The sequence below is a fragment of the Paramormyrops kingsleyae genome, chromosome 12 (assembly GCF_048594095.1).
Source record: "Paramormyrops kingsleyae isolate MSU_618 chromosome 12, PKINGS_0.4, whole genome shotgun sequence".
Taxonomy (NCBI): Eukaryota; Metazoa; Chordata; class Actinopteri; order Osteoglossiformes; family Mormyridae; genus Paramormyrops; species Paramormyrops kingsleyae.
In genome coordinates, this window is record NC_132808.1 from 7,379,829 (window position 1) to 7,406,922 (window position 27,094).

A 27,094-nucleotide genomic window follows, 5' to 3' on the forward strand; every position below is an offset into this window, starting at 1 on the left:
ATGGATCTACAAATTCTACTAAATTCTTTCATATCAGATTCAACTGCAGTCATATACTGCACTGATTTCTAACCTGAACAAACAGGAAATGCTTAACACTGGACTAATGGCACTGGTCTTCGGCAGGGCACACGCTGCATGCTGGATTAATTAAAGGCGGCCTGTAAAGCGCGAAAACGCAGGAAGCTGTTGGCCTGCCGTACCTTCTTCACCTGCTTCAGGAAGTGATATCCCAGGGCAAGCTTCTTGTAGGCCTGCCCGTAGGCGGCCTGCCAGTCCTGCACCGTGCGGATGGCCAGCGTCTTAAGGCGCCGTGCCGCCTCCTTGGGCGGGGGCAGCGGCTGCTCGGGGTCCGTCTCCACTGTCAGCTCCAGGAACTCCTGCAGGCTGGAGACCAAAAGGGTGCGGAAGTGGTGGGAGCGGGAGAAGAGCTCGCCGGCCATCTGCAGGGCGGAGAGGCGCACTTCAGCGTGCTCCTCCGCCAGACGGCTCATCAGCAGGGTATAGAAGTGTTCCACATAGTCGCTAGAAGCCCTGAAATGAGGAATCCGTGGGTTACATTCTGGGTAAGCCAAGCAGAGATGCAGCAACTCACAGAGCAGAATTAGAATCAGAATCCAAAGCAGGGATTCCCGACACATCACACATTAACTCTACATCTTCTGGGCTCTGCATTAAGTCAAACAGATCCCAACAAATTAATAATTTTTTTAAATGCATCCTTTTTTTTTTTAAACTGCTCCTCCCGGTCAGTGTTACGGAGGGGTCTCAGGTAAACGCTGTATGAAATACCACCGCATCTCAGAGCACATACACTCACAATGGGTTATTTTTATGGATGTGTCAGTTATTCTAAACACAGGTCTTTGAAGAAAATGAGCACAACACATGGAGAAAAACTGCACACAGAGACCAGGGCACAGGATTCAAGCCCCATTGCTGGAGGTGTGAGGTGACAGACATTTTATGATAATTTTATGTATAAGCCAACAGGTCTCTTAGAACTGCCTAGAGTCAATGCTCATTTAAGTCAGAATGCCAGGGACAGAGCTGAACTGAACTGCTTTCACTCGATGCTGGAAAACAAAGCCATAACAGATAAATGATCTGAGCAGAACAGATGAACGATTCCCTACTTGCAGATCTTCTTCACATCCTTCATCTTGGACTGGTCCAGCTGCGGCTGGCCGGACGTGGTGAGCTCCTCCACTAGCGCCGACAGCCTTTCTCTCTGGGCGTGGTCCATCTCTGAGACAGACAGGAGGGGAAAGGGGAGGAGAGATGTGCAATACCGAGAAATATGACCCTGCCTCAAACTGCCAGAACAACTGATTACCATTTACCTCAGTCTCACATCACACATCAAATCGCCTGATTCATAAGCTACTTGACAACTCCTTACCAAGATTTGAATTATGTTAAACCAAAATTTTAGACTGTTGCACTTATTACAGCTAATAGAACACTTGTCTTTTTACAACTAACAACACAAACATGGACATTTTTGTTTAGATTAACCTGTCATTTGATAAGCAATCATAGACATAACATAAAATTAGAGATAATAAACATAAAATCCCACCGTCTGTATTTGACAAACTGTTCTGGAAGATCCATGTACAAGGTTAAATCCAGTATTACCAACTACAATCTGGTTTAACACATTTTGGAAAACTGGGAAAGGCCTTTAGGTACACTTGGCTTAAACTGATTTAAATTTAAAATGAAATTATAATGTTAGCCATTCACTGACGCCGAATGCTAAAAAAAGAACTGGCAATATAACGGTCCACATCTGAAAGACCTGGCACAAAATGTCTTCATAGCTCAGTTTTATTACCGTTACGAGGTGGTTTTCAGATTGTCTGAACGTTTCACATACAGTACACTAGGTTACGGGTGTAACGTATAGATAAAGGAAATAGGTAAAGTCACAGTAAAGGCAAAGGTCCTTCCTAAAACGATGTAAAAGTTTAATCACGGCACTCCTTGTATTTACACATGCACTGCAGTGTACACACAATTAGACACCTATCTCCGCTATGACATAAAGATAAACCTCAGGTAAATGATATCAGGAACAGGTAGAATAGAATACCTACTAAAGTCTGTTCAAAGAAGCAATTCTACAACTAATATACTTTCTGAACGCATATAAACCTATAAGGCGTGGCGGTCAGAGAAACCATACTAGTTATTCCTGTTCTGTTCCGATATGGACAAAAATGTGGATGGGGGTGAGTATATAATGGTGCATAGCAGTTTATTTTAGAGGCGGACAGCATACCCGTAATGCCGAATGACAGACCGGGCAGCGACTCAGACCAGCAGCCGGCGCACAGTCTCCGGCTGTAGGAACTTAGGAAGGCTCACACCACCATCGGTACTTTTCAGGGCGAACTGTCCACTCGGTTATGTGGAAAGCCGGTTCGTTAAGATGCTATGGAAAGGCGTGCCATGAAAACACCAAGCTGCTCCAAGCGTCCAGGGTACAGATACGGTACAGCTGATAGTGTCCACAACAAAAGAAAACAGTGGTTACTTTCCCCACTTTACACTTAAATTAAATAAAGGTAAAAGCCGTACCAACCCTCGGCTAACCCAAAGTCCCTGAAATATAAAAATTGTCCGTTTATCGCACAGACACATATCCGCTAGCCTCCGCCTAAAAACACTCCGCACCAGCCCACTGACAGACTACTGACCGACTAAAAAAGGAAATGACGTTAAATGCACGTCCGCTCTGAAACTTGCCCCCGGAAGGAGGAGTGACACTTTATAAACTTCCGTCCAGAAACTTCCCCTCCGGTACCATCGGTATATAAACGAGAAAGAAAAGTGCCACATTCTTAAGTTGCCCTTAAACAGAACTCGCCGTTGCATGTGTGGGATCCCAAGCAATGCCCTAGGTGCAGCTGCCGCATGTCTGTTACCCCTTTTCCACTGCAAAGGTGCCGGTGCTGTTCCGGTGCCGAGCCCCAATGTGGAACCAGTGCCACGTTTTTCCACAGAAAAAAAAGGCGCCGGTGCCGCAAAATCAGCACCAAACCTTTGCTGGTCTGGACTCTGGATGAAGCACCCGTGTCGTCATGAGATGTGGGCGGAGTAACCGAGGCGAGATATATAATGTCGGAAAGTGGGTGTGGTTTGTTACGTGGGCGCAGTGTTGTCACCTGGTTCCCACTGGGCTCTCAAGTCTGTGGAAATGCAGGCAGGCTCTTGCTGGTTCCCAACTTCAGCACCGGCCGAGCACCAGCCCCGGTGCACTGGCACTAGTGGAGTGGAAAAGGGGTCTGCAGGGCTCTCAAGTGTCACGCATTGAGAGTGACAGTCACTCTTTTCAGTCTTTTGTCACGCACTCCCGCCACACATTGTATTTCTCACGCGGAAAAATAATTTTTAGGCTAATATGCCGCAGAGCCCAATTTTTCCCCAGACCGCGACACAGTAGCGCCTCACTATAAAACAAGCGTGTCTCCGCTGGAGTCTAATGGTGCATTCGTTTTTCTCTCGGAACTCGGAAATTCTGAGTTGAGTGACATTATGGTGCGTTCGATTATTTCTCTCCAAGTCGGAACTCGGATGAAAACGTCACGAAACGTCAAGAAAAACGTCGCTTCCCGTCGGAAACGCCTCTTTTATGAAGTCGGACAAGATTTGCCCCAAGAGCCTGTCACTTACCAGCCAATCAAAAAAAAAAGAAAGGGCCAACACAATAGCCAATCAGAAAATAGTACTATTGTATCTGGGTAAAATACAACACAACAACCAATGAAAAGGCATCCTGTGGAATGTCACTCTTGCCTGTCTTCAAAATTTGACAGCCCTGGGTCTGTGATAATGCAACCTGATTTAGGGTGACTAGATAATCCATGTCAGGTTTTACAAACCGAAAGGCTCCTGGGGCCTGTACTACGAAGTGGGGTTACTGGCTTATCAGGGTAACTTGTCAGATTTAAGGTAGCACAGTTTAAATTGACTTCATATTTGTTCACTTACATTTTGCCCAGAGTACCTTAAATCCGATGTTACCCTGATAAGCCAGTAACCCCGCTTTTTTGTACAGGCCATTGCATTTAGTTAAATAGTTCAGTTCTTCTTGTGCGTTGACTGGCTTCCTTGACTGGAAGACTCATCCAGATGTTTCACATTAGCATTAGTGACACATGCATGATTATAGGAGACTGCGCAATCGGCACAGGGCAAGAATCCAATCTTATCCGCAAAGGGCCAGTCTGTATGTAGGTTTCCGCTGCAACTCCCTAATTAGAGGAATGATTGGCTGAAGAGTCCTCACACCTGGGTTTGAACAGCTGACCTACAGGTTATCCCAAAAACCTGCATACACACCGGCCCTTTGCAGATATGATTGGCCACCCCTGGCTTAAGTGAAATTAAGGTCCTTGTAATTGCAATGATTTTTTACAAATACTGCCCTAGCTCAAAGTGTCCTCCCTGACATGGATTATCTGGTCACCCGGGATTTTGACATAGATGTACAAAAATTCAGTGTCCTTCTTAAAATTACTTAAGATCATATGGATTTTTACAGGGATTCTACACAGGTCATTCGTCATTTGGAACATTCGTTACATGGATAATGCCACTTACTGTTTTTCTTCCATGTTTTATATGGGCCTAAGATTTTCTTTTTTCTCCAAATACTTGAAACGCACACAAAAATATGTAAAACATGCATATTCTCCCGGTTTTGCATTGGTCTCTTACCACAGTCCGTATGAATAAATAGTGCATAGTGAATACTTGTGTGCATCCCACCCAGGGTCTTCCCGCTGCAGGGTACAAGCTCCAGGATCCCCACAATGCTGCACTAGAGTATGCTGACCATGTAACCCAGGTCAGGGAGGTCACTCTCTTACATCTCAAAATGGATCCACAGCAGCATGCTGGCATACTTAGTGCACAGCACAGTTTGTGCATAGCTGCTGTACTTTTGATTCTAGACCATAATTTTTTCTTCCTTTAAGCATGGTCAAGCTTTCACAACAAATGACCGGTTATTTGCTTTATGAGAACCTCCCTGCTTTCTAGATGCATACATATTACATGTTACTCCTATTAAATACCCAAAGCTGAACAGACATGTTGACAAATCATGCTAATTAAGTCTAGCACACTCACCTCAATTTACATGCCATCATTTAATGTTATGGTGAATGTGGCTGTGGTTGTGTCTTAAGGACTAATTCTTGGAAGACAAGAACTGAAAGATTTCAAAAGCCAGATTTTTTTAATTTTTTTTATTAAACTTTATCAGCAATAGTACATGAACAATCCATCTCCTACTCTACCAATATAAACATGCATAAGTAGTTTCTAAAGTGTCCTCTACAATTCCAATACTAAATGTTTTACCAGCTCAGAGGCAACCAATCTCCTTGGGGGAGGGAGGAGAGGGGTGACAGAGGTTTGGAAAAAAACATGCAGCTTCAACACTGGTGTTAGTCCCAGTCACAGAAACATAGTCTAAATGTAAAAAACCTGTAAATCAATCAGATTCTCACTCAATGTTTATATTTATTGAGCATGTACTTATATATCAGTATCAGACTGCATATATATAAGTATTAACACCGATGAGATTACCTTTCAGTCAGAGCGCACTGACAAAAGGAGGTGTGGAAAAACCCCAGACGACACGCGTGTGACACGCAGTCCCGCTACACGCTACTGTAATGAAACTAGCTTAATAAATGTCATTGTTTTAAAAACAAAAGTCCTTTAATAGTCGTAGAAATCCCAACAGTCCCGTCCAAAAAATGTCCCCCATCCATAACATCCAGTTCCTTGTTTTTTTTGCCATAATGGGCTGTTTGAACACAGGGTGAAGGTAGTTAGAGGTGGAGGACAGAAAAGGCGGCTTGGCCGTTTCTGACGAGGAAGGTCGCTGTCAGGCTCTGAGAGGAGCCGGGGCCGTTTCCTGTCGTGGCCCGACTGGCCGGACTGTACGACTCTCTCCGGCGCCCCCCCCCTCCCGAGGTGTTCCAAAGTGTCTCTGCCCTGCCCTCTCACATGATGTACACCTTCTCAGCCTGGGAGAAGCTGAACACCTCCTTGGTTCTGGGGCAGACGACTTTGTCATCTTGGCGAATGGACAAGAGGGACTGCAAGAGACGGACCGACACAGAAGATGTCATTCATAGCTAGCAGTAATCTGTCACATTGCGATATTAAAACAGCCACCAGGTGGCAGCTCTGTGCAGGAGAGGAATGATAAATGACCCTGTTGTACACATCACACTGTAAAGCTCTTCACTCGATGGGGAAATTCAGCAACAAAAACACAGACATGCCAGGAAAGCAATTAACCATTTTAACCAAGTCCTTTTGACGAATGGACAGCTGACAGGAAATCATTCCAATATAAACTGTGATGTAGGAAACATCACTCTTTGAAGCTAAACAATGCTAAATATGTTGCTTTTTTGTTACCCCCTGAACAGGATGTTTAATGAGTACATTACATGGTATCTGCACCCCTCTACAATGGCTAAATCACACCACAGAACATGGTACCTGCAGTAAAGCTATAGTACCTAGAGACATACTTTATGCAAGGCACTGGCAGTCAAACTGAAGCTTTGCTTTTCTTAGCATTTGTTGTGCCTATATTTACTGCTTGTGAAACGTGAACAGCCGAGCATTAGGACACATGCTGCTGTCCCCCCCTTCGTTCGTCCGGCTCAAGCTCTCTTGTGTCACGTGTGGATCACTTACACACTTCAAGTCCAGACACAGAAATACGCCGTATCGTCAAGTGACTCCTGTTAGGGCTGGGATTACACACGGACCCGGAGCTAAGACGTGTTATAGCCGGGGCAAATGACTTTCAGGTACCTGTGTAGGTGAGCTTGAAGGGGCAGACCTTAGACCTATCGGCTTATCTAGCTGTGTGATATGTTCAGGAACCCCCGAGGGGTTTATGAGGAACGACACAATGATAAAAGTGGTGAATTATCAAAACACATTCTCAGAAAAACCTCATACTGAAAAACTCATTTTTGAAATGCCAAATTTTAGGCCAGAATAACAAAACCAGACCCGTTAGTCATTCTGACGATTTTTTGGACAGGAGATGGGGTCCCGTCCACCAGCACCACACTCCTTTACACTGACTTTGCCCTTAATGGCTCTCAGATGTTCATCATTAAGTCAACATTAATATTTTATTTCACTGACGCCTTTACCCTTAGGACATCACTGACTTTCTTAGTCAATATTTAAGAAAGAAATTCATTTCTTCTCTTAAAAACAAATATTTGCTTTGGGTTATGTTGTACAGCACCTGGAAGTTGATGAAAATGTGGAAAAACCTGAATTTATCCCATTTCATTTACATTTATTCATTTTGTTCTGGGGGGTTAAGCGCTTAAGGGCTAGATTGTGATATGATTGCTATCTTTTAACTTTGTTACCAACTGACTGCACTTACACCCATCCTTCATGCTCGTCTTTGCGTTACTCTCCTAAACAGTGCTAACCTGCCCTTTGGCTCATGGCTAAGCCTTTCTCACAAAGCACACTCCTCCTCACCGAGGCCACGTAGCCAGTGTGACCCCCACAATCACCTCAGAGCCTCACAGCACCAACGCATGACGTCCTGCTTCATCCACAGGCCATGAACAGCCCTCTTGAACACGAACGAACGAACGAACGAACGAACAAACGAACGAACGAACGAACGCACACACTACTACATTGGCAAAAGTATTAGTGCACCCCTCCAAATAATTGAACTCAAGTGTTTTCCGATCACCGCCATAGCCACAGGTGTATAAAATACATCACCTAGGCATGCAGACTGCTTTTACAAACATTTGTGAAAGAATGGGTCACTCTCAGGAGCTCAGTGAATTCAAGCCTGGTACCGTGATAGGATGCCACCTGTGCAATACGTCCATTTGTGAAATTTCCTCACTGCTAAATATTCCACGGTCAACTGTTAGTGGTACTATAATGAAGTGGAAGCAATTTGGAACAACAGTATCTCAGCCACAAAGTGGTAGGCCAGGTAAAATCACAGAGCTGGGACAATGTATGCTGAGATACACAGAGTACAGAAGTCACCAATTGTCTGCAGAGTCAATAGCTACAGACCTCAAACTTAGTAGAGAACTTTATGAAATGGGTTTCCATGGCCGAGCAGCTGCATCCAAACCGTACATCACCAAGTGCTGTGCAAAGCGTCAGATGCAGTGGTGTAAAGCACAGCGCCACTGGACTCTAGAGCAGTGGAGACATGTTCTCTGGAGTGATGAATCACGCTTCTCTGTCTGTCAATCTGATGGACGAGTCTGGGTTTGGCAGTTGCCATAAGAACGGTACTTGCCTGACTGCATTATGCCAAGTGTAAAGTTTGGAAGAGGGGGGATTATGGTGTGGGGCTGTTTTTCATGGATTGGGTTTGGCCCCTTAGTTCCAGTGAAAGGAATCTTAATACTGCAGCATTCAAAGCCATTGTAGACAATTTCATGCTCCCCACTTTGTGGGAACGGTTTGGGGATGGCCCCTTCCTGTTCCAACACGACTGCACACCAGCGCACAAAGCAAGGTCCATAAGGACATGGATGAGTGAGTCTGGTGTGGAGGACCTTGACTGGCCTGCAGAGAGTCCTGACCTAACCTTTGGGATGAATTAGAGCAGAGACTGTGTGCCAGGCCTTCTCTTCCATCATCAGTGCCTGATCTCACAAATGCTCTCCTGGATGAACGGTCAAAAATTCCCATAAACACACTCCTAAACCTTGTGGACAGCCTTCCCAGAAGAGTTGAAGCTGTTGTAGCTGCAAAGGGCAGGCCAACTCCATATTAAAGCCTATGTATTAAGAATAGGATGTCATTAAAGTTCATGTGTGTGTAAAGGCAGGTGTCCCATATATATATACATAAAAAGTGATAATGTTACTACCATTTGTATGAGTAAAGGTATGTAGGACCCCTTTGGTTCTTGGATATCCATCCTGCTCTGCTATTAGAGCGAGGGGTCAGCCAGTCAGCTGGCAGCCCAGAAGGGGATTTCACGCTTAAGGATCTCACATAATGGCCGAGCACTGATAGGGTGACTCTGACGGCCACGGGATTCGACCCAGCGACCTTCCGGATGTAGACACAGAGCCCGGATGGCTTTTAGCTGTGAAGAGCGTCGCGGAACCGGTCGGACAGAGGCGTCACGAGGATGCCGGCGACTCACATTGTATCCGTACACATAGCCGTTGGGCAGCATCATGGGAGGGTTGTTCTCGTTCATCACCTCCCCGGAGATCTTGCACACCAGCCGTGAGTTGGCGCAGTGGGCCATGGGCAGCGGCTGGGCCAGCTTGTTCAGCGACTTGCTGCACACGGGACAGTCCGGGTTTTTGGAGGTGCCGTCCTCCTTGTAGCACTGCCTGGAGACGGGCTGGTTAAGGGTTCGATTCAGCTCAGCGGGTGCGATGGGGGCCAGATGGGGCGGGACCAAAGGTTATAGAGAGCTGCCATTACAGGACTTCCTACCAGCAGACATTCACCCAGTTTGAGCTGGATTACAGCTACTTACAAGGGCAGATTAACATATCTGGCAACCCTAGGCTGACATCAGCATGGACGCTCAGATGCTGCCAACTTAACTCACCGTTACATTTTTCCCAAGGCAGGGCGGGGGCCCTGATGATTTCAGGGGCCCTAGGCTCCAGTCTGGGATTCATCTGCCCCTAGCTGCATAACTTTGGTCTGGTGTCCCTCAGACAATTCCAGAACCTCAAATATAGCACCTTCCTTAAGGTCCATAGCAAACAGACCCTCTCAGAGGCCATGAATGTGTGACCCAGTTGGGTAACTATAGGCATTAATTATGTGCGTTATGACTAATTATATAATAACAGGAATAAAAGCTTTAGCCTGATTATACCGATTTAGAAGAAGTCCGTCCGCCAGCTTCCAGCTCAGTCTGGCATGTCCGAACGCCCCCACAGACCGCGAGCGTGTCTCCCGCTGCAGGTACTGCCGAGTCGCCCCACTGCGTCCCCAGCTGACCTTGCTGGCCCCCAGAGCAGAGCGTACTGCACTGGCAGCAAGCAGGCTTCAGGAGAACCAGTGCTGATGTCACGCCCTCTTGCCTGCGTCCGTAATGACAGCCAAGGGAAAGCGAGGCCTGTACATCTGCAGATTATCTGCGGACGGCCTAACTGAGGTCAGCGTCCTCCTGCGGCATCCCTGGCCGATACAGTGAATCAGCGGCTTTTTAAAAGCCGGTCCTACACTGTCCCTGCGTCACATCGCAGTGCCACCAGACACGACCCTTCAGAAAACTAAAACAGAAAGGTGGCCTTACTTACAAAGTTCAAGGGAACGTCACCTGACTCGGAAATAGGGGAGACTGAACGAACGGGAGCGCCAGTAATGGGAACGCCAGTAGCGGGAGCGCCAGTAGCGGGAGCGCCAGTAGCGGGAGCGCCAGTAGCAGAAGCGCCAGGAAGCTTCCTGTAGGGCTGTTCCGACGCCCAGCCGCCCAGGACGCAGCAGGATACGGGGTTTTGATGGCAGACAGTCCAGCCTGCAGGGTGATGGTGAACACCGAATTACTGCCCAGCTGGTGCAACCTGTAGTTGTCGTATCTGAATTGCTGGATTAACATCTTCCAGCGGCCTGGATCCAGCAGGTCCTGTCAGGAAACAGACGAAGATTACAGCCCCACAGCGATGACCAAAAGGTGGCGTGTGCGTGTGTGTGTGCGTGTGTGCGTGCTCCTTTACCTTGTAGGGCGAGATGTGCGTGTCGGAGGGGAACGCGAGCATGCCCATCACCTGGCGGACCTCATCCAGCTGGCCCCCTTCAGCCTGGCTGAAGTGCTTCCGTGCATGTCTGTGGGGGGGGGGGGGGAAACATGTGTGTGCAATCAGGATGCTGAAGGAAGAGGTGGGGCCTCGGAGACAGAGGGGTGGGGCCTCAGAGACAGAGGGGTGGGGCCTCAGAGACAGAGGGGCGGGGCCTCAGAGACAGAGGGGCGGGGCCTCAGAGACAGATGGGCGGGGCCTCAGAGACAGAGGGGCGGGGCCTCAGAGACAGAGGGGCGGGGCCGCAGAGACAGAGGGGCGGGGCTCAATCACTGCCTGGGAAAAGCGACCAGCAGCCAATGACCACTAGGCCATAACCTGGGGCCATTTCCATTGCCGTTTTAAACATTTTAAGATTACACACAGACCTGACTGCCAGATGACAGCCCTTATAACAACATCCTACAATTCGTTGCATCATTCACGGATCACCAGTTATCAGACAATCAGGGAGTTTCTGGCCTATTGTTTTGTCAGGTTCCCACTAAAACGAAGGAGCTTCCATGTTTCCTGGAATTCGAGAAGGTTTAACTGTGGCAGAGGCCACGATCCTGCTTGGGGGGTGCTTGCTGATTGAAAGCCGTGGGCAGTATGGATGGAGAGGCGGGTCATGGTGGCCTCTCTGCTGGGGGTGTGGAACTGTATCCACCTGTATTCGTACCAGCTGTGATTCATTAACCAAGAAAAATGGATGATACCTGATCCGGGGGAGAGGGGGGGGGGGGTACCATTGCCCCAGCATATGACTGGCCTGCCTCGCAAGACCTGTTTTTCCTGGTTACGAGAAAACACAAGACAGCCACCCAGTTCAGAGCACAAGGACCTCGCTGCCAAAGTCCCGACCGGGAGGATCCCTCCACAGGGAGGCGCCGCTGAGTCAGGTGAACCCCCCCGGACCTTTTAAAGGCCCCTCCATCCATCAGACAGGCTGCTGCCAGCCACGGGTGGCCGTGCAATTTTACAGACGCCGTGACGAGTTTAAAATGTGCCATTAACATCGAATCAAATCAAAAAACATCTGAGAGCTGTCACAAACACACAGATGTTAATTTACCTTAATATCCTAAGTTTTGGCATCTGCATGTTGCCCTTCTTGGTGGAAGTCTGCTACAGCCACAAGCAATCAGGCTGATATTTACCCAAGGCTCCCTTTATATGCCGCTTCATAAATATTTACATTTTTTTCCCCCAAGCATGAATTATGCATGACGATCTGGTTTTGATTACATTTTATTATGGCCGATTCGAATTAACGACGAATTAACTTCAAACCAGCAATTAGGGACAAGAGTGCCGACTGCAGGGCGAAGCCCCACCACCCACCTATGTCGGCTGCCCCCACCCACCTGACGGCATCCATGCGCTTGTTCAGTCGGATGAGCTCGATGAACTCCTGGATGCGCAAGCTGAACTCCAGGCAGCTCTGGAAAGAGAAGAGGATGGGAAGGGGGAGGAGCTCCAACATCAGCTGGGGGCCCCTTCTGGACCTCATACCCGCCATCTCCCCCCCGTAAACCAAACACTTTGGGTTGATCCAAACATACACCATCGGTTCATATGTCAGAAGATCACCAAGTTATCAAAAAGGGAAACGCTTCTCTTGCTGAATCCTGGCCACGCCCCCCAGATCTAATGCCAATGATGCCTCTATAGATCACTTAATCCCCTTTTATAACCATGACATCATGTTAATGAGGATGTTAGTTACACATATGCAAATGACAAGGGACCCCAACCAGCCAGCTCACATCAGAAACCATGAGATTGAAATATGCTTTTCAGACAGTCAAACACTATTTGCTCCTGAGAAACACGGTGTGTCTGTGTTTTTTAGGGGGGGGGGGGGAATTCTGTTGACTGGAGCCCTTCCAAATCTTGAAGGATTTACAGAAGCCTATTTAAATTAAGAACCTGCACAGTACGCAAACCCCATGAAGCGGTATGACGGAATGCATGTTTAACTCTCTGCAAATGTTCTGGGAGAGAGTGGGTTTAATTAAGGCTGGGAATCTTCGGTAGTCGTTTCATGGAATATTTTCTTAGAAGAAAGAGGCGCCCGAGTATATTAGCACCATTAGCATTGAGTATTATTTGAACACTAATTATATTTCTTGTTGGGGTGGACGAGATGTGTGTGTGTTTATGCAAATGACGTTTGGGTTATAGTGCTGAGATCGAGCTGGAGATGGAAATTGGCACATTTTCTTGAGCGTGTACTGAAATTCAGGACATTTTCTTTAAAATGGAAGTTTTAGAAAACTAATGGACGGCTTGTAACTCAAGTTCTTCCTTTGAGAACGAACACGCTTGTGCAGCAGTTCAGGATGTGAAAGTGGACACCTCTACACCCCAGTGGGACAAGGAAAGGATTTATGGGCACAAGTTATCCTTTCAGCTGCTTAATTACACATTTCCACAGAGATGTTCCACAATGGCTCATTATATTTAAACTGCATGCCACACAAAAAAAGGAAAGAAAAAAAAAATCGAGCTTTGGTGTTTTTCCGATAACATCAGTGCGTTTCATTGGCCGCACATTCCTGGAGGTAATAAAGTGTACCAACAGCCCGGGGTTTTTACGATTACCGTAGTGAGAGTGGGTGAGAGCCTGTCCCAGGTGACAGGCCGGGAGGATTACCTGACAGCGCGGCGGGACGACTGAACCGCAACTCAGGAGATCAGTCATCAGCTGACAACAACAGAATAACAAAGACTTATGCCTGAATAAGCTGCCTTCTTTGCGTGGCTTTAAGGCTGTACAGGAGGGCAGTGTGGTTAACATCTACAAATCCCTCACTGAAAGAAATACTTTTATCTTGGGGGTTCCCGACCCCTGGTCCGCGGACAGGAACCAGTCCGTGGCCAGTATTCTAGCGGGCCGAAGAATGCTGGGGATTTAGCAAAGGGGTTGATTAATTTCCAAAAATAATCTACGGATTTTTGTATTTTTATGACCCCCTCACTTTTGTGAATTATGTTTGCATCTGAAATAAAACGGAGATGGTTAAAATGACGAATTTGGCATCTGATCAGGCAGCACCTGGGTCATTTCACCGGTCCATTACATTTTTGCACAAGGTAAACCGTTCTGTGAACACCGAAAGGTTGGGAACCCCTATCTTTACAAATGCTTAACTTCAGTGGTCATTTTGTGGCTGTTGTGAGGAGTTAACATATACTCATGGTCCATGGTCTGTGGTTATGTCAATATCATACACCACCCAGGCATGCTGGTGGATACCTAAGCACATTAACTTATGCCTTTTGTTTGGGAGATCGGGAGGTAAGATATTACAGCCCAAACCCCAGGCATCATCGATCAGTCCATTTAGCAATACTAGTCATCAGATCCCAACCAAACCTTGAATGTGACCGATTTTTAATCACCACTTCAGAGTCCAGCTCCATAGGCTCCTGCAGGGATCTGTGCAGGATCTCTACACTAACCCAACCACTCACCCCTACATTAAGGCACAGGTGCTTCACACGTCCAACCTGTACTTCACCCCATTGTGAACCCACAAGAAGCACAGTGCCATCTAAAACTTCCAGAAATGTCAGAATCTGAATGAAGGCTCCAATTTCTGCCCAAAAAGAGGTCCTGCAACCGGATTCTGCAAACTTGCCTGAACTCCACCACACTCACCCAACTGCCGGTCCGGATCATGATAATCTCTTGCTTGTCTTGAAGCTCCCTCACAGCTATACTACCATTCATTTGACCTTGACATGGCCATTAGTTCCTAAATGCCTTCTTTTGTAATCTCTTCAGAGGCTACCAGTCAAAGCCTAGGTCAAGTTCAACAAGTTTAGTACCTTGCCCCCACCAGCAACAAATAAACTATATAGCATCTGAAAGTCATATGACTGTCCCATGTCCCACAACTCTCTCCTGAAACAATGCTGTATCACTTCTACTCTTCAAATCCACCCTACAACATTTCAACCCTAATATCCAGAGGTTGGATGTAACAGGCTGAACTTGCTTATAGTTGTGACAAACAAAGTTTCAAATTATGGACATTACAGTTTCACAAGCAGCAAGATTCTTACTGACTTTGGTCCCCAAGACAGAAAACTCAACACAAAACGCCAACGGAAACTTGTCCTTTCCCAAAATGAAAACAAGCAAACAAAGAGACCTGACTGACACTGGGTTGAAAGAAAATGCCAACCACCAACTGCAGATATAAGGAAATGTTTCTGTGAATCAATACAGTGTAGTGGACATCCTGTACAACGGAGATCAGAACATCGATCCACCTTCGACAAATCATTTTCTCTGTACCATTCCCAACAAGATAGAGTAACATGAAAAGCTACGAGTGGTTTAGAGATCTGAATGTCACATGACATTCTTACCTTCATCTTGCGGAGGCGTGACTTGTTGTCATGGCACCAGGCCAGGCAGGTGGCAGTCTCCTGTCGTTCCAGAGACTCCTCTACCTCCTTGGCAGTAAGGAACATCTCGATATTGACTAGGTCCTGAAATATAAAAACCATGATAATGAGACCATAGCATCAAGCTGGGAGGACTGCAAGGTCTCACTGTTCTAGCCGTCAACCACTAGCCCAGTTGTCACCTGGCAACATTTCCTTCGCTAGGTGCAGCTTCTGGTCTAGGAAGGACTCATGCATTTTTATATTAATTTGTTATTCTATTATTCTATTCGACAGGGACTGAAAACTAATCTTAAAAACACACAGGATACTGTTTAAGATGCTACCAAGTTGTTTCCACAAGTAGAGGAAAATAAAAGGAAAAAAAGGCATCTCTGTAAATAAACCCTCCCCCCTACACCATAGACCTCAGAACAAATCATATGTCTTCATCTGTAATTCTTTGAGCACCAAACCAATACTTCTGCAGTAAAAGCAACCTGCATATTTACCCATAATTTTCCAAGGAATTTTCACTCGTATTTGACAAAAGCTGATTAGCCTACTGAAGCTGACAACATTTCCACTTACGTCACTTTTCCAGCTTGCTAAAATGATAACTATGCAAACGCTGTAAACACTGCATCATGCGGCCTTGCTTACAGATTTCCAATATGATATGAGGTAGCTGATGTACATGATGAGCCAGAACATTATGACCACCTCTGTGTGACGTGAACAATAACGATCTCGTAAAAATGGTTTGTGTCAAGATCTGAGATATATTAGATGGAAAGTTAACATTCAGTGCTCAAAGTCAACTTGCTGAATGCAGAAGTAATGGGCATTATTTTCTTCAGATAGGGCTGGTCATATTGTGTAGGCTCATCAGTGTACACAGACGTGATTAAAAACCAAATTAGCAATTTATATAGTATACATTTTCAAATTTAGCAGTTCTAAAGCTTTTGGTCAGCATTGTTCCAAGTAGAAATTATTTATTAACCAACTCCAAACATCTAAATGAACAATTAATCACTGAAAGACAGCACCAAAAATTATTTTGAATTAGTTAGGCACAACAATTAGTTGACGATAATGCATGCACAGCAGTATAACAAAGATTTCAAGCACATGACTAAATTCCTTGGACAAGCGATACATTTCTGAAGAAGCCATCAAGAAACAGGCCAAAAGAGGATGATACAGATGATTTTTGTCAACGTCCCTCCAAACACAGCCCTTTAAATCATCAGCAACACCGTGAAGGTATGTTACACCACACAAACACTGCTGCCCACGTCGTTCCCCTCAAAACAAGCAGATCGTGAACAGCTAAGGTCAGTGATGGATGTGACAGAGCCCAACACCAGCTTTAAAAGCAAAGCATCAATCATCATCTTAAACCAGAAACCAACCTGTTCGGCAGTGTCAAGACCTTATTAATACCAACCATTTAGAAACCAGAATGGTTCAGCAGAAATGTGACAAGTGGTCTTTCTCCTTGAAGGAGAACCAGGTGTACCTGACCGTACTTGTGGTCTCATGTATCCATTTTACATCATCTTCCATTGCCAAAGACCAGTCCCAATACTCAAGAACAGAAGTACAGAGGACGGTAAAAATTCCCAGATGTCGTTCTTGCCCCAAATATCAAGGATACATTGGTTGCATCCTCGACAAATGAGACCAATCCCATGATTCATTGCACTCCATGTTCATGCTTGGAAGGCAAGTTAGCAAGTCTGGTCTTCCGAAGACCACAAATAGGATCTTTGGATTTTGAGAAACACCCTAGAACTTCTTGGTCTTAATATTAGGCAGCCTGGCAGTCTACTCGCCAACCTACATGTCCAAAAGCCTGCTGCCTCTAGATCTAACCTACAAGTACAACAGAAGGCAGCATTTCGCCAAACATCTGGCAAACTATCTACGTTAAAGACTAGCACATCCAGCTTTGACCGTCTATAAACATTCAGACGTGAGTGATAATCCTCCACAGGCTCAGATGCAGTTACTGCTGTCCAAACTGTTGCCTGTAATTTCACAGTATATGTAGAGGCACAACCTGTTGTCATGGCAGCGAGCCAGGCAGACGATGACTTCCACAGCTTACAGTCCTGCACCTTACGCGGGATATCTGGATATTTTTACATCGGCTATTCAGGTTAAGCACCTTGCTCGAGGGAGCCACAGCAGGGGCTCCACTTGGGACGTGAACCAGCAAGATATTTCCCACACAAGTGCAGTGCAACCAGGCAGAAACCTTAAAGCCTTAAGTTCCCAGTGTTCCGTCCATCTCTCCGTTCAGTGCAATTTATGTCTTCTAACACAAGCCCTCGCCTTAAAATCAACTGTTGAGAACAATCTGAATTAGACCCCAAGAGTCCAGAAGAGGGGATTGATTGTTTTCGCTTTCACTTGAGGGACATTTAGTTTGGTTTCTCAAGGCACCACACCAGACAGGGCACAATGACACAATGACTAACTCACACATCAGATAACAGCTTCTGGCTGGAGACGTGGACGTCTGACAAACAGCTGACGTCACTGCAGGTGAGCACCACTAACCCCGGGATGAGAGAGTGGACAAAGAGGCCCCCTAAGAGGCCTTATCTCAAAAGAGCTGAATGAAGAGTGTTTGTGATCATTGGTGTCTGATGAAGCCAACCAGACAGGTCTTGGCCTGAGAGGAATATGGGCTCGCTGGTTGATAACCAAGCACCTGACGTGATCAAGGTGCCCTCAAGCCAATCAAGCCACAGGATTGAAAGCAGCTGAAAAAGCCTTGGAACCACTTAAATATGCATTTGCTAAGTGTTTGCTCCAAAATGATGACAGAGGAAGAGAGGATTTAAACATTCCATCCATCCAATAACTGTTCAAGGTTGCAGGGGGCCTGGAGCCTACCTCAAGCAGCACAGGACTGGGGAACACCCTGGATGGGATGCCAGTTGTTTAAACATCCCTTCATATATAAATCTACCTCCAACTGGGTCAATGGAGTCAAGTTGAGAACTTCTAACTGGGGCCATTGAGCTCTCTGGGTTAATCAGCCCTAGACCAGGCAGCGTAACACGCATTTTGGCAGATACGCTATTCCAAGCCGCAGCCCGAAATAAGAGCTCCCTCCCCGTGGCAGGCGCTGCATTCAAGGAGTCACAAAAAAGAGATTACAGTCCCTCAGGTCTCACAAGGTTGCCTGAACCGATGGAGGGTAAAGCGCAAATGTTTTTTTTTTTTCTTTTCTTTTTTCCCCACAGATTGGAGACAGAATAACAGCAGGACACAGAAACTTTTGCGGGCTAGAAAGAGAGACGAAGAGACAGAAAGATGGGTAGAGAGATGAGACAGATAGTGAGAGATGGAGAGAGAGAGATCAGGGGAGAGACGGACAAACAGGGAGAGAGATGGAGAGAGGGGAGAGAGTGGGGGAGAAACAGCCAGACTGGGAGGGTTGAGAGAGAATGAGTGAGACTCAGAGATGAGGAGAGGGATGGAGAGACAGATGGGGGAGAGAGAGACAGAGGAGAGAACGCGAGAGTGAGACAGAGAAACAGGCAGACTCACCTCGATGCCGCTCTGGGAGTCCAGCTTGACAGTGGTGTTGTAATAACCACAATGCAGGGAGACAGACAGGCAGGCAGGCCGGCAGACAGGCAGGCCGGCAGACAGGCAGGCCGGCAGACAACAGACAGGCAGAGAGGCAGGCCAGCAGACAGGCAGAGAGGCAGGCAGACAGGCAGGCTCACCTCGATGCCGCTCTGCCGGGCCAGCTTGACGGCAGTGTTGTAGTAGCCACAGCGCAGCAGGTGCTCAACCATCATGCGGTCCATGCGCTTCCTTTTCCACACGCTGACGCCTGCTGGCTGGTCGCTGCTGTGCTCCTTCAGATGCTCGATGCGACGCTTGCACAGCTTGGCGCTTTCGTCCTCGGCCTGGATGGACTCGGCGGCCTGTGGCGGCCCCACGGACACGGAGAGCGACGATGAGAACCCAAGAGCACCCCGCTTCATTGTAGGAAAACACGCAACTCCAGCCCAGGTCTTAATCCAAGGACAAAAACTCCAGTTCCTGGATACGCCAAGCACTGAGAACCCTCAGCCCACACGCTCCTTAACCTTCTCCACAATAGCTGGGCTCACCCTCCAGAGGGAGATCCTATTACATTCAATCCCTAACCCCTAAGAATCAGAAACAACCCTCACAGAAATAGCCCTTCAAAACAACCCTCTTAAACTGCAGGATATACAAAAAAATTCCAGAGCTCTCTGAAAGTTTCTTTGTAATGTGGCTGCCTTTGAAAACTTCTAGTCACGACCACAATAATTTTCACAGCTGTATGGAAGTGACATTTAAACAAAGAGAGATTTGGTACCCGCCAGCTGATGTTAACTTTTTGAGGCGAGTGCTTTTTGGAATATGGACAGAAAGACCACATGATGTGATTCGGAATTATGGGAACTCATGCCGATTTGAGGCCTGATGATGTAGCCTTAGCCTGTCACAGCAGGCCAGGGTGCTTGGCTACACATTACCACATGCTTAGGTTTCAGCGAGTTCACCTCTCAGCGTAGGGCAGAGTAATTTGGGTTCCTGAAAGGACAGTTAAGTGTGCAAAATAACCAGCCATATTGCTTTCCGTCTTGCAGGTTTCCCCGATTCATTACTTCTCCGACCTTGCCCAAGATGAACACCTCCTGATTTCCCTCCAGGGGCCATCATAAGGAGCACATGCTGATTTGCTGGAGTGCTGGAATCGGCATCACCTTACAGCCAGAGCTCAGACACGAATAAGGTCACTCTGGTGCTAAACATTAAGGCTCGTGACAGACTGATGGGATTCATCAACATTCTGTTACATTACTGGTGCCCATTGGTGAAATCTGACACTGTCTCTGTAAACTATTCTTTGATTGGTTTAAAATGTGAATTTAAATTTGGAACATCTGGCCTATCAGCTTGCTCTTCAATATGGTTTTTCGGAACCTCAAAGACAGATAAGACTCGACCAGTGTCGACCAGGGGGAGTGTGAAGATTAACGCTCAAGTCCCGGCCTGCCGTGTTGTGGGTGGCTTGGCCTCTCGTTCACATAAATTGTTTCTGGTGGCTACCTAACTCACTTGGAACACAATGTATCTGTGTCAATGTTTGCACGTTTAACGTGTTTTCACAAAAATAAAAAATAAAATAAAGAAAAATACAGCTTAAATCTGCTTTTTCCACAGATTTCTGCGCCAATCACAAAGACACTGCATTTATGGATTGGGGAAAATGCGACTGACGTTCGCATGTTGTGAGACAGCAGCCGTAAATACTACAGCACGACCTGAAACTCTGAGAGCAGCAGGCAGGCCGGCCGGAGAGGGCGTCGTATTTTTAATGCTGTGCGGAGCGTAGCCTCGCTCGCCACACGTACTTGCTGGTGCACTTGTGTGTGCTGACTTGCAGGAACGAGGGAACGAGATAGCCTGCTAAACAAACGTAAATGGATATGGGGGGGGGGGGGTGGAGGGGAGTCTCTGACAGCTGCTGATAAGAGCCAACAACAAATATGACAAATAAGAAAATATGGCTGCGAGTCACCACCATGGTTCCTGAGAAGAAATGCAGGGTCGGCTTCCCGGCCCTCAGCCGGCCCTGCTAACTGACGACTAAGAGGCAGGTATTTGTGGTGGTTCTGCGATGTCATTGAGGCGTTAAACATTTTGGGTGAGGGACAGAGCGACAGAAGAGAGAAAACGCCAACGTTCTGCTATCATGGGTCTTTGGGGACACCCTGGAGCAGACCCCACTCGGACAAACGGCACGCTTTCAGTGCCGGCAGCCTACCTTCCTCTTGAGGGCGCTCAGCTTTTCCACCACGCCATCCAGCAGAGACACCACGGAGTCCACCACAGGGAAGCTGCTAAGCGTCTTCTCCAGCTCCGCCACCACCATGGTCACGTGACTCGTCTCCCGGTCGATGTTCTTCTGGGCGGCCCGGAACCGCTTGTTCAGGGTCTCGTAAGGTACCTGTAGGGGGGCGTGAGCGGTCAGTCAGAAGCTGTTTTGCAAACAGCGCTCAAAGCCTTTCAGTTACACTGTCCTGAAAACATGCTCATTTTCATTAAAAAGCTGGATTCTGAAAAGAAAGACCTTTTGCAAAGTCAGTCTTCATAAACTATATAAACAGCATTAATAGAATTTTTGCCTGCTCTTTTTCCAACAGATGTTAGACAGATGTTGGTCAGGGCTCCATTCGAACCCTCTCTTATTGCCTCCCTACTATTACAGACACTCAGTTTAGCGTCACTCTTGCACATCAGTTTAACCACAAAAATTATTTCCATTCAAACTGCAACCAGAATGAAAAGATTTGTGCATATCCGGGCTGCCACGGAATACGATTACCCTCACGTTACAGAACAAAGCTTATCAATATCTTATCAATATCACAGACAGGATATATTTAGCCAGAAGGCTATATTTATTTTTCTACACATCCAACCACACATTCTTAATTTAATTGGGAAATTCCCAACCACAAGACAATTGTAAAAAGAAAATTTACCGAAACACTCAAATAGTCAAAATAGTTCCCCTTCACAACCCTGTTTACAACAGAGAAGACCTGTAACATGGGCTGCAAGGTATCATAAAAAAAAAAATCATATCTGAAATATGTGATTAATACTGTGACATATATAAAACAAAAAAGGAGTTGAAAATTTACCCAGACCAAGCTATAGCCCAATAGAACTTATCTACCAATAGCGTCTGTCAAATAAGTTGGTGTTTCCACAAGTTGTGCCGACATAAAACATTGCCTGACAAATCGCTTGCTTTTCACAATATCGTATCTATGCAATACAAAATATTTCCATACCGCGGAAGACTGATGTCTTTTCGTGACCAGTTTCCTGTACGCTTTTCTCCTCCTCACTCAATTTAGTAAATTTTCACAATTTCTCACAAACACCACTGTCTGCGAGACCAACAGCAAGACTCAGAATCTGTGCTGAACTCACACAAAAGCAGTGCTGGAACACTGATGTAACAGACTAAATCTCGAAAACGAGCAATCATTAAAATCGCAAAGTTTGCTAAGTTTATATTCCTATTACTGAGCAAAAATGTTTTAATGAAATATATTGCCGGTCTCAACACAGCTGACTATCGCGGTCCTTGTGATATGACAACTGCATGTGCATTACATGCATTATCAATAGTGACATCACACATTGCGCAGGCCTACCTGTAACCATGTCACATGACCAAAAAATAAATAAATAAAATCGATGAGGACCATCGAGACACCCAATGCTCTGTTTAGCACAGCATGAGTGTGTTGCTCGTGCCAAACACAACCCGACAAAATTCAGTCTTACTCAGGAAGACAGCAGCATTTAACATTTTCTTCCTCATTGGTTATTTCCTGTTTTGAGGTGCTGGAAGGTTAAAACTGAAATATATGCATCTCTTCTAATGAAACAAAAACACTGAATATTAATCCTCCTATTAACAGCCTAAATTATGTCAGATACAATCCATTCTCATGCGAGATGGGGCTGTAGTAGATTAGTAGATTTACCTCTGTTTTAGTCAACTGGTCTCAAGTTGCATAATGAATATTACTAGTTTTGTGGTCTTAGGACAGAAAAAGGCAGGTATCCCTCTCGGGGTAATCAAAGGTCAAGGAACTACCAGAAACATATGAGACTAAGTGGAGCAGTAAGTTAGAGATGGATATAAAGACTGGAAATGCTTTGAATGGTCCCAGGGGAAGCATTCAGTCCATGGTGCAGACTACCAGAGCCAAACAGATGAGAAAGGTAATATTCAGTAAGGATCCCTGACAGAGCAGCCGAGCTTGCTGGCTGAAATATGACAATACTGCCTGGAGATTAACGGTCTCTTCACACTATGACAAACCAAGCCTGCAGTTTGCCCAAAGCCAAGTGTCAGACGTCGAGTCCAAAGGAGGATTCGTGGTCTGAATGAAACTAACCATGGGGCCTTCGGTGCAAGTCGAACTGGGCCCAGCACTCAGGTAACACCACCCCCACCAACAAGTGCTCTAAGAGCTGGGCTTTCAGAAGGTGCTGGAAGGGCTTTTTGCCATCGATGTCACAAGGGACCGAGTCAAGTACAGGCCGACTCCTACCGAGAACCTGTTTCAGTCAGCAAGAGAGCTGCGCTTCTGGGGCAAAGCCAGCGTGTTGGATGGCAACCAGAAGAAAAACACCTGGGAAAAACTACAAAGAAATGACAAAAAAAATAATAACAAACAGAATCAGCACCGTGGAACAGCACAGCTGAAACATGGATCATTATCTCCAGATAATCTGTGGCGTGATCTGAAAAATTCTTTCCTGCAGAGCGTAGGCAAACTATCATGGAGGAAAAGGACAGAAAAAGAAAAATAAACAGGTAAAGTTCAAACAGATATACACACAAAGGATTGGAGCTGTAATTACTGCCAAAGACCTATAGACAAATCATCGATTCATGTGAAGCATTGAAAATGATTTCATGGGAAAAAGAAAAAAAAAGCGCCATAAACATGTTAAATTTGCTGTGTGAATCGTGAAAAGTTTAGAGGTTCAGTCATATGCAAGACATGAGGTCTGGCTTCACAGGGATAATTTATGCAAGTTTGGGAAGCCACACTCTGCTGTAACAGTGCAGCCCTGTTTGGGTGACCATCCCATCATTAAGGAGAGTCACCAGCAAATAAACAAGAAAATTAGGTCAAGTGCTTCTCTCCTCTAAAGTCTGACCACGACGGTGATTTCTGAACAAGCGATGCCATTAATTGAAGAGACAAGGAAAACTATCCTTCAGGAAATTTCCACACATTACAAAGGCCAACGGAACTTTGGTGTTTAACGAATTCTGCACACTAAGCGGTCAATAACACAATCCTGCTGCATCATTTGCCTCCCCCATATGCCTGACAGTGATTAACGCTGCGGGAAAGATTCGACAGGCTTTCTGCGTGTCTGGGGGGAGTTAGGACTTCAGGCTATGGTCTCTTACAGCCCCCCCCCCCTCAAAACATGCTTCAGTTTTGCTGCTGTTAAACCAAGCTGAACGGCACTGCTGCAGCCAAACCCGCACTGTGGCATGTCCAAAAACAGCCCCCACCATCAAAGCTGAAGTGGGTCGCATTCCTGAAGCATTACAGGCTTTGTCACTCATGGAGGTCAGTCTGACACGCGCAGTCTGGCGAGGCCCCACCCCCATCCCCAAAAACAACAGCCGGCTACCATCGCTACAAAGATTTTAATAATAGAAACTATGTCGATAAATACCAGCCTAAACCAACAGAATGCCCTTTTCTTGATTCCAGCTCTGATAACTCGGGAGGGAAGCCCATTGGCCGGTCAAATTCAATCCGGCCAGCATTTACAAAGCACGTTTCATTGTGAAAGAGCACAAATTACCCTGATCCAGGAAGGCCTGTAAAGATTTCAACCCATTAACATTAACTCAGATGGATGCACAAACTGACATGCTTTCACTCAAACTAGCCCATGTTATGCCAGAGGGGAAAAGGATGAACAGAACACAATGGAACAATTCTGAGGTATTGCCTGTTTTAAGTTGACCCATTGACCAGAGCACACTGATTGGTCCTTGGAGATGCACATGACCCAAAACCTGCAAGGAGGTGTTAAACACTCCTTTGATACTCAGCTTGACCATCTAACAAAGTCTGGTAGCACACTGGCTAATTAGAAACTGAAGTGATACTCAAATAACGAAAATATCAATTATTTTTGTAGCTTGCTTATTAAACAACCCAGTGCACAACTCCTACAGTACACAGAAGATTATAATACTGTACCTGGCATGCATCAAGATTAGGACAAGAATGTGTCACATAAATTCTTATCCATTATGCCTTGTTCAACTTAAAAATATTTTTTTAATTTGCAGAGCACTTAAATAAGACACAACCTAATTTCTGGCAGTAAATAAAACAGAAAAAAAATACTGCTTAACCATCTCCAAAATAAACTACAGGTCTTCGGACACGTAATTAAAGCTCGTACATGCCCTGTCACGATTAATGCTTCGAGTTTTACTTGTAAACTTCCACTGGTAAAAAATAAATTAAATAAAGTAATACACAAATACACAGTGACTATGAATCAAACGATGCCTGATTATATTCTTAGATGATTCTGCAACTGATTCCGTCTAAACACGGATAGCCACATGCCATCAAACACAGATTTTCAAATTATTTCATCAATATGTTGGAGGTAAGATACAGTGTAATTTTAAGCAAAAGACCTGAATATATGATATGTCCCTATTTAACACTGACAGGTAATGCTGTATGTCAGGGATCTGTACACATCTACTTTTCGTAAACAGGAAGTTTCGAATTCCCTTGGGCTTATAAGAGAGCATTATAAGAGCGCAACCGAGCATATAAACATATACTAGCAAAGAATTGTTTGAAAACATTGGAATGCTAATAAACTTGTGTAATAAGTCCCATAATACCCTGTGGCGAAAACCAACTAAACAGATGCCTCATGTGCATCAGAATAACTTGAAAAATTCTCAATCTTAATTGACACCTTGGTAGAAATAAGGTTTCATTACTGATATACAAGCTGCCATTTCCCTAAAAATGTCATGCTATACAATTATTTAAAGGTTATTGTACATTTCAACTCAACCACTCGTTAGTACCAGATTTTCACAGTTTTATTTCAACAAAACAGCAAAGAAAAATGTCACGAGGAGAATAACTCATCTTGTATGCAGCATGCATAAAAGCGTATATTAGTACTAACAACGACCATCAGCGACAGTTTGTGCATTTCCTATTACTCCTTGTACACTGATAGAAATGCAAAGCTAGATTCATCATCTATTCAGTGGATGTGTCACCCATCGCTTTTTAGAGATTAGGGAGACGACGGGGACATGGGAGATCTGGTTACCTGCAGGTAAAACAAAGCAGGCTGAGTGAACTGTCATATTTATATGACACGCAGCTAGTTAGGTGCCTATGGACTAACCTTCTGCAGATGATCCAGCTACCTAACCAAAGTTTAGGGAATGCCAGTTGATCAGTTGACTTGGTAACACATTTATTTGAGCGTTGCAGCAGCACTACCTGCGCAGCATATAAATATTAAAGGTACGTCAGATCTCAGAAATATTTTGATCGCTTGGTAGCCCGATCAAGTCGCTGTCTCGACCTAGTCTAGAAGAACAGTTTTATTTGCATGGAGCCTTCGACGATTACTAAAAGGCGCAGAGATTAATCTATCATACAGCGTTTGTCTAATAGGGGTAGTGGTTGAATACGCCATACTCCTTTAACGTGCAAACAAACGGCAGACCTTTAAAGTTGGATATTCCTGGACCTTCAGTGCCATGGAGAGTTGTGCTGCTGATTCCTGCACCGCCATCTTCGTTTGGGCAAAAGTCTGTACGCTGTAAGTCTAGGCACATGGTTGCGTCATGCGTCACGTGATCAGACCCCGGAAGTTTACGAGTTTTAGGCTTCGGGTGCCTCGCGTGCCACGTGATCAAACCCGGAAGAAGACACTGTTTTGACGAAAGTATCCTTCATAGTTAGTGTTATTACAATGAGGAGTTTTGCAGTATATTTAATTCCAAAAGCCCATAATCTGTGGGGATGGATTTGGTAACTGTAAACCTTACTTAGACTTTAAGTATATCGTATGTTTGAGTTGACCGAAAAACAGATATTTGAACTACATTTCCCATCAGGCCCCCTGAGACTAGAACTGGGTATTGATGTAAAAACAAATAGTTTATACAAAATACAATATACGCCCAGTTTTAACGAATATATAGGAATGATATTAAGCAATGTTTCACATTTGCAATGTTGTTGACAATGTTA

General features: G+C 45.6%; 2 protein-coding genes across 6 annotated transcripts in view; both read right to left on the bottom strand.

The window, feature by feature from the left end:
• Positions 1 to 3,054, bottom strand: part of uvssa (UV-stimulated scaffold protein A) — a 34,890-nt gene extending 31,836 nt beyond the window's left edge. Inside the window, exons 1-3 of one of the 3 annotated variants that reach the window (XM_023800002.2) lie at positions 2,288 to 3,054; positions 1,137 to 1,248; positions 204 to 534 (exon numbers count right to left, since the gene is read on the bottom strand). In XM_023800002.2, the coding sequence (XP_023655770.2) occupies positions 204 to 534; positions 1,137 to 1,246 (441 nt within the window). In that variant the 5' untranslated portion in view covers positions 1,247 to 1,248; positions 2,288 to 3,054. Of the gene's footprint in view, positions 1 to 203; positions 535 to 1,136 lie in introns of all 3 variants that reach the window. The other 2 variants (XM_072718564.1, XM_072718565.1) reach the window with 2 other exon arrangements.
• A 2,471-nt stretch (positions 3,055 to 5,525) lies between these two features.
• maea (macrophage erythroblast attacher, E3 ubiquitin ligase) lies at positions 5,526 to 26,697 on the bottom strand. Of its 3 annotated transcripts, XM_023800016.2 has the most exons (10): positions 26,565 to 26,697; positions 21,046 to 21,228; positions 18,965 to 19,168; positions 15,195 to 15,317; positions 13,471 to 13,521; positions 12,179 to 12,255; positions 10,752 to 10,860; positions 10,527 to 10,660; positions 9,212 to 9,407; positions 5,526 to 6,125 (listed from the first exon to the last, which is right to left on the bottom strand). In XM_023800016.2, the coding sequence occupies exons 1-10, from the start codon at positions 26,631 to 26,633 to the stop codon at positions 6,030 to 6,032; spliced, it is 1,242 nt and encodes a 413-aa protein (XP_023655784.1). In that variant the 5' UTR covers positions 26,634 to 26,697; the 3' UTR covers positions 5,526 to 6,029. The 3 variants fall into 3 exon arrangements, with proteins under 3 accessions (XP_023655784.1, XP_023655785.1, XP_072574667.1); XM_023800017.2 differs by lacking the exon at positions 13,471 to 13,521; XM_072718566.1 differs by lacking the exons at positions 5,526 to 6,125; positions 9,212 to 9,407 and adding an exon at positions 9,414 to 10,384 and having other exon boundaries at positions 10,430 to 10,660.
• Positions 26,698 to 27,094: the final 397 nt, after the last annotated feature.

Coding starts and splice junctions, on each gene's coding strand:
- maea (XM_023800016.2), bottom strand. CDS start 26,633: ATGGCGGTGCAGGAATCAGCAGCACAACTCTCCATGGCACTGAAGGTC. Junction 10,861..12,178: donor AAGCGCATGGATGCCGTCAG/GTGGGTGGGGGC, acceptor CCCCCCCCACAG/ACATGCACGGAAGCACTTCA. Junction 9,408..10,526: donor CTGTCTGCCATCAAAACCCC/GTATCCTGCTGC, acceptor GCCCGTCTCCAG/GCAGTGCTACAAGGAGGACG.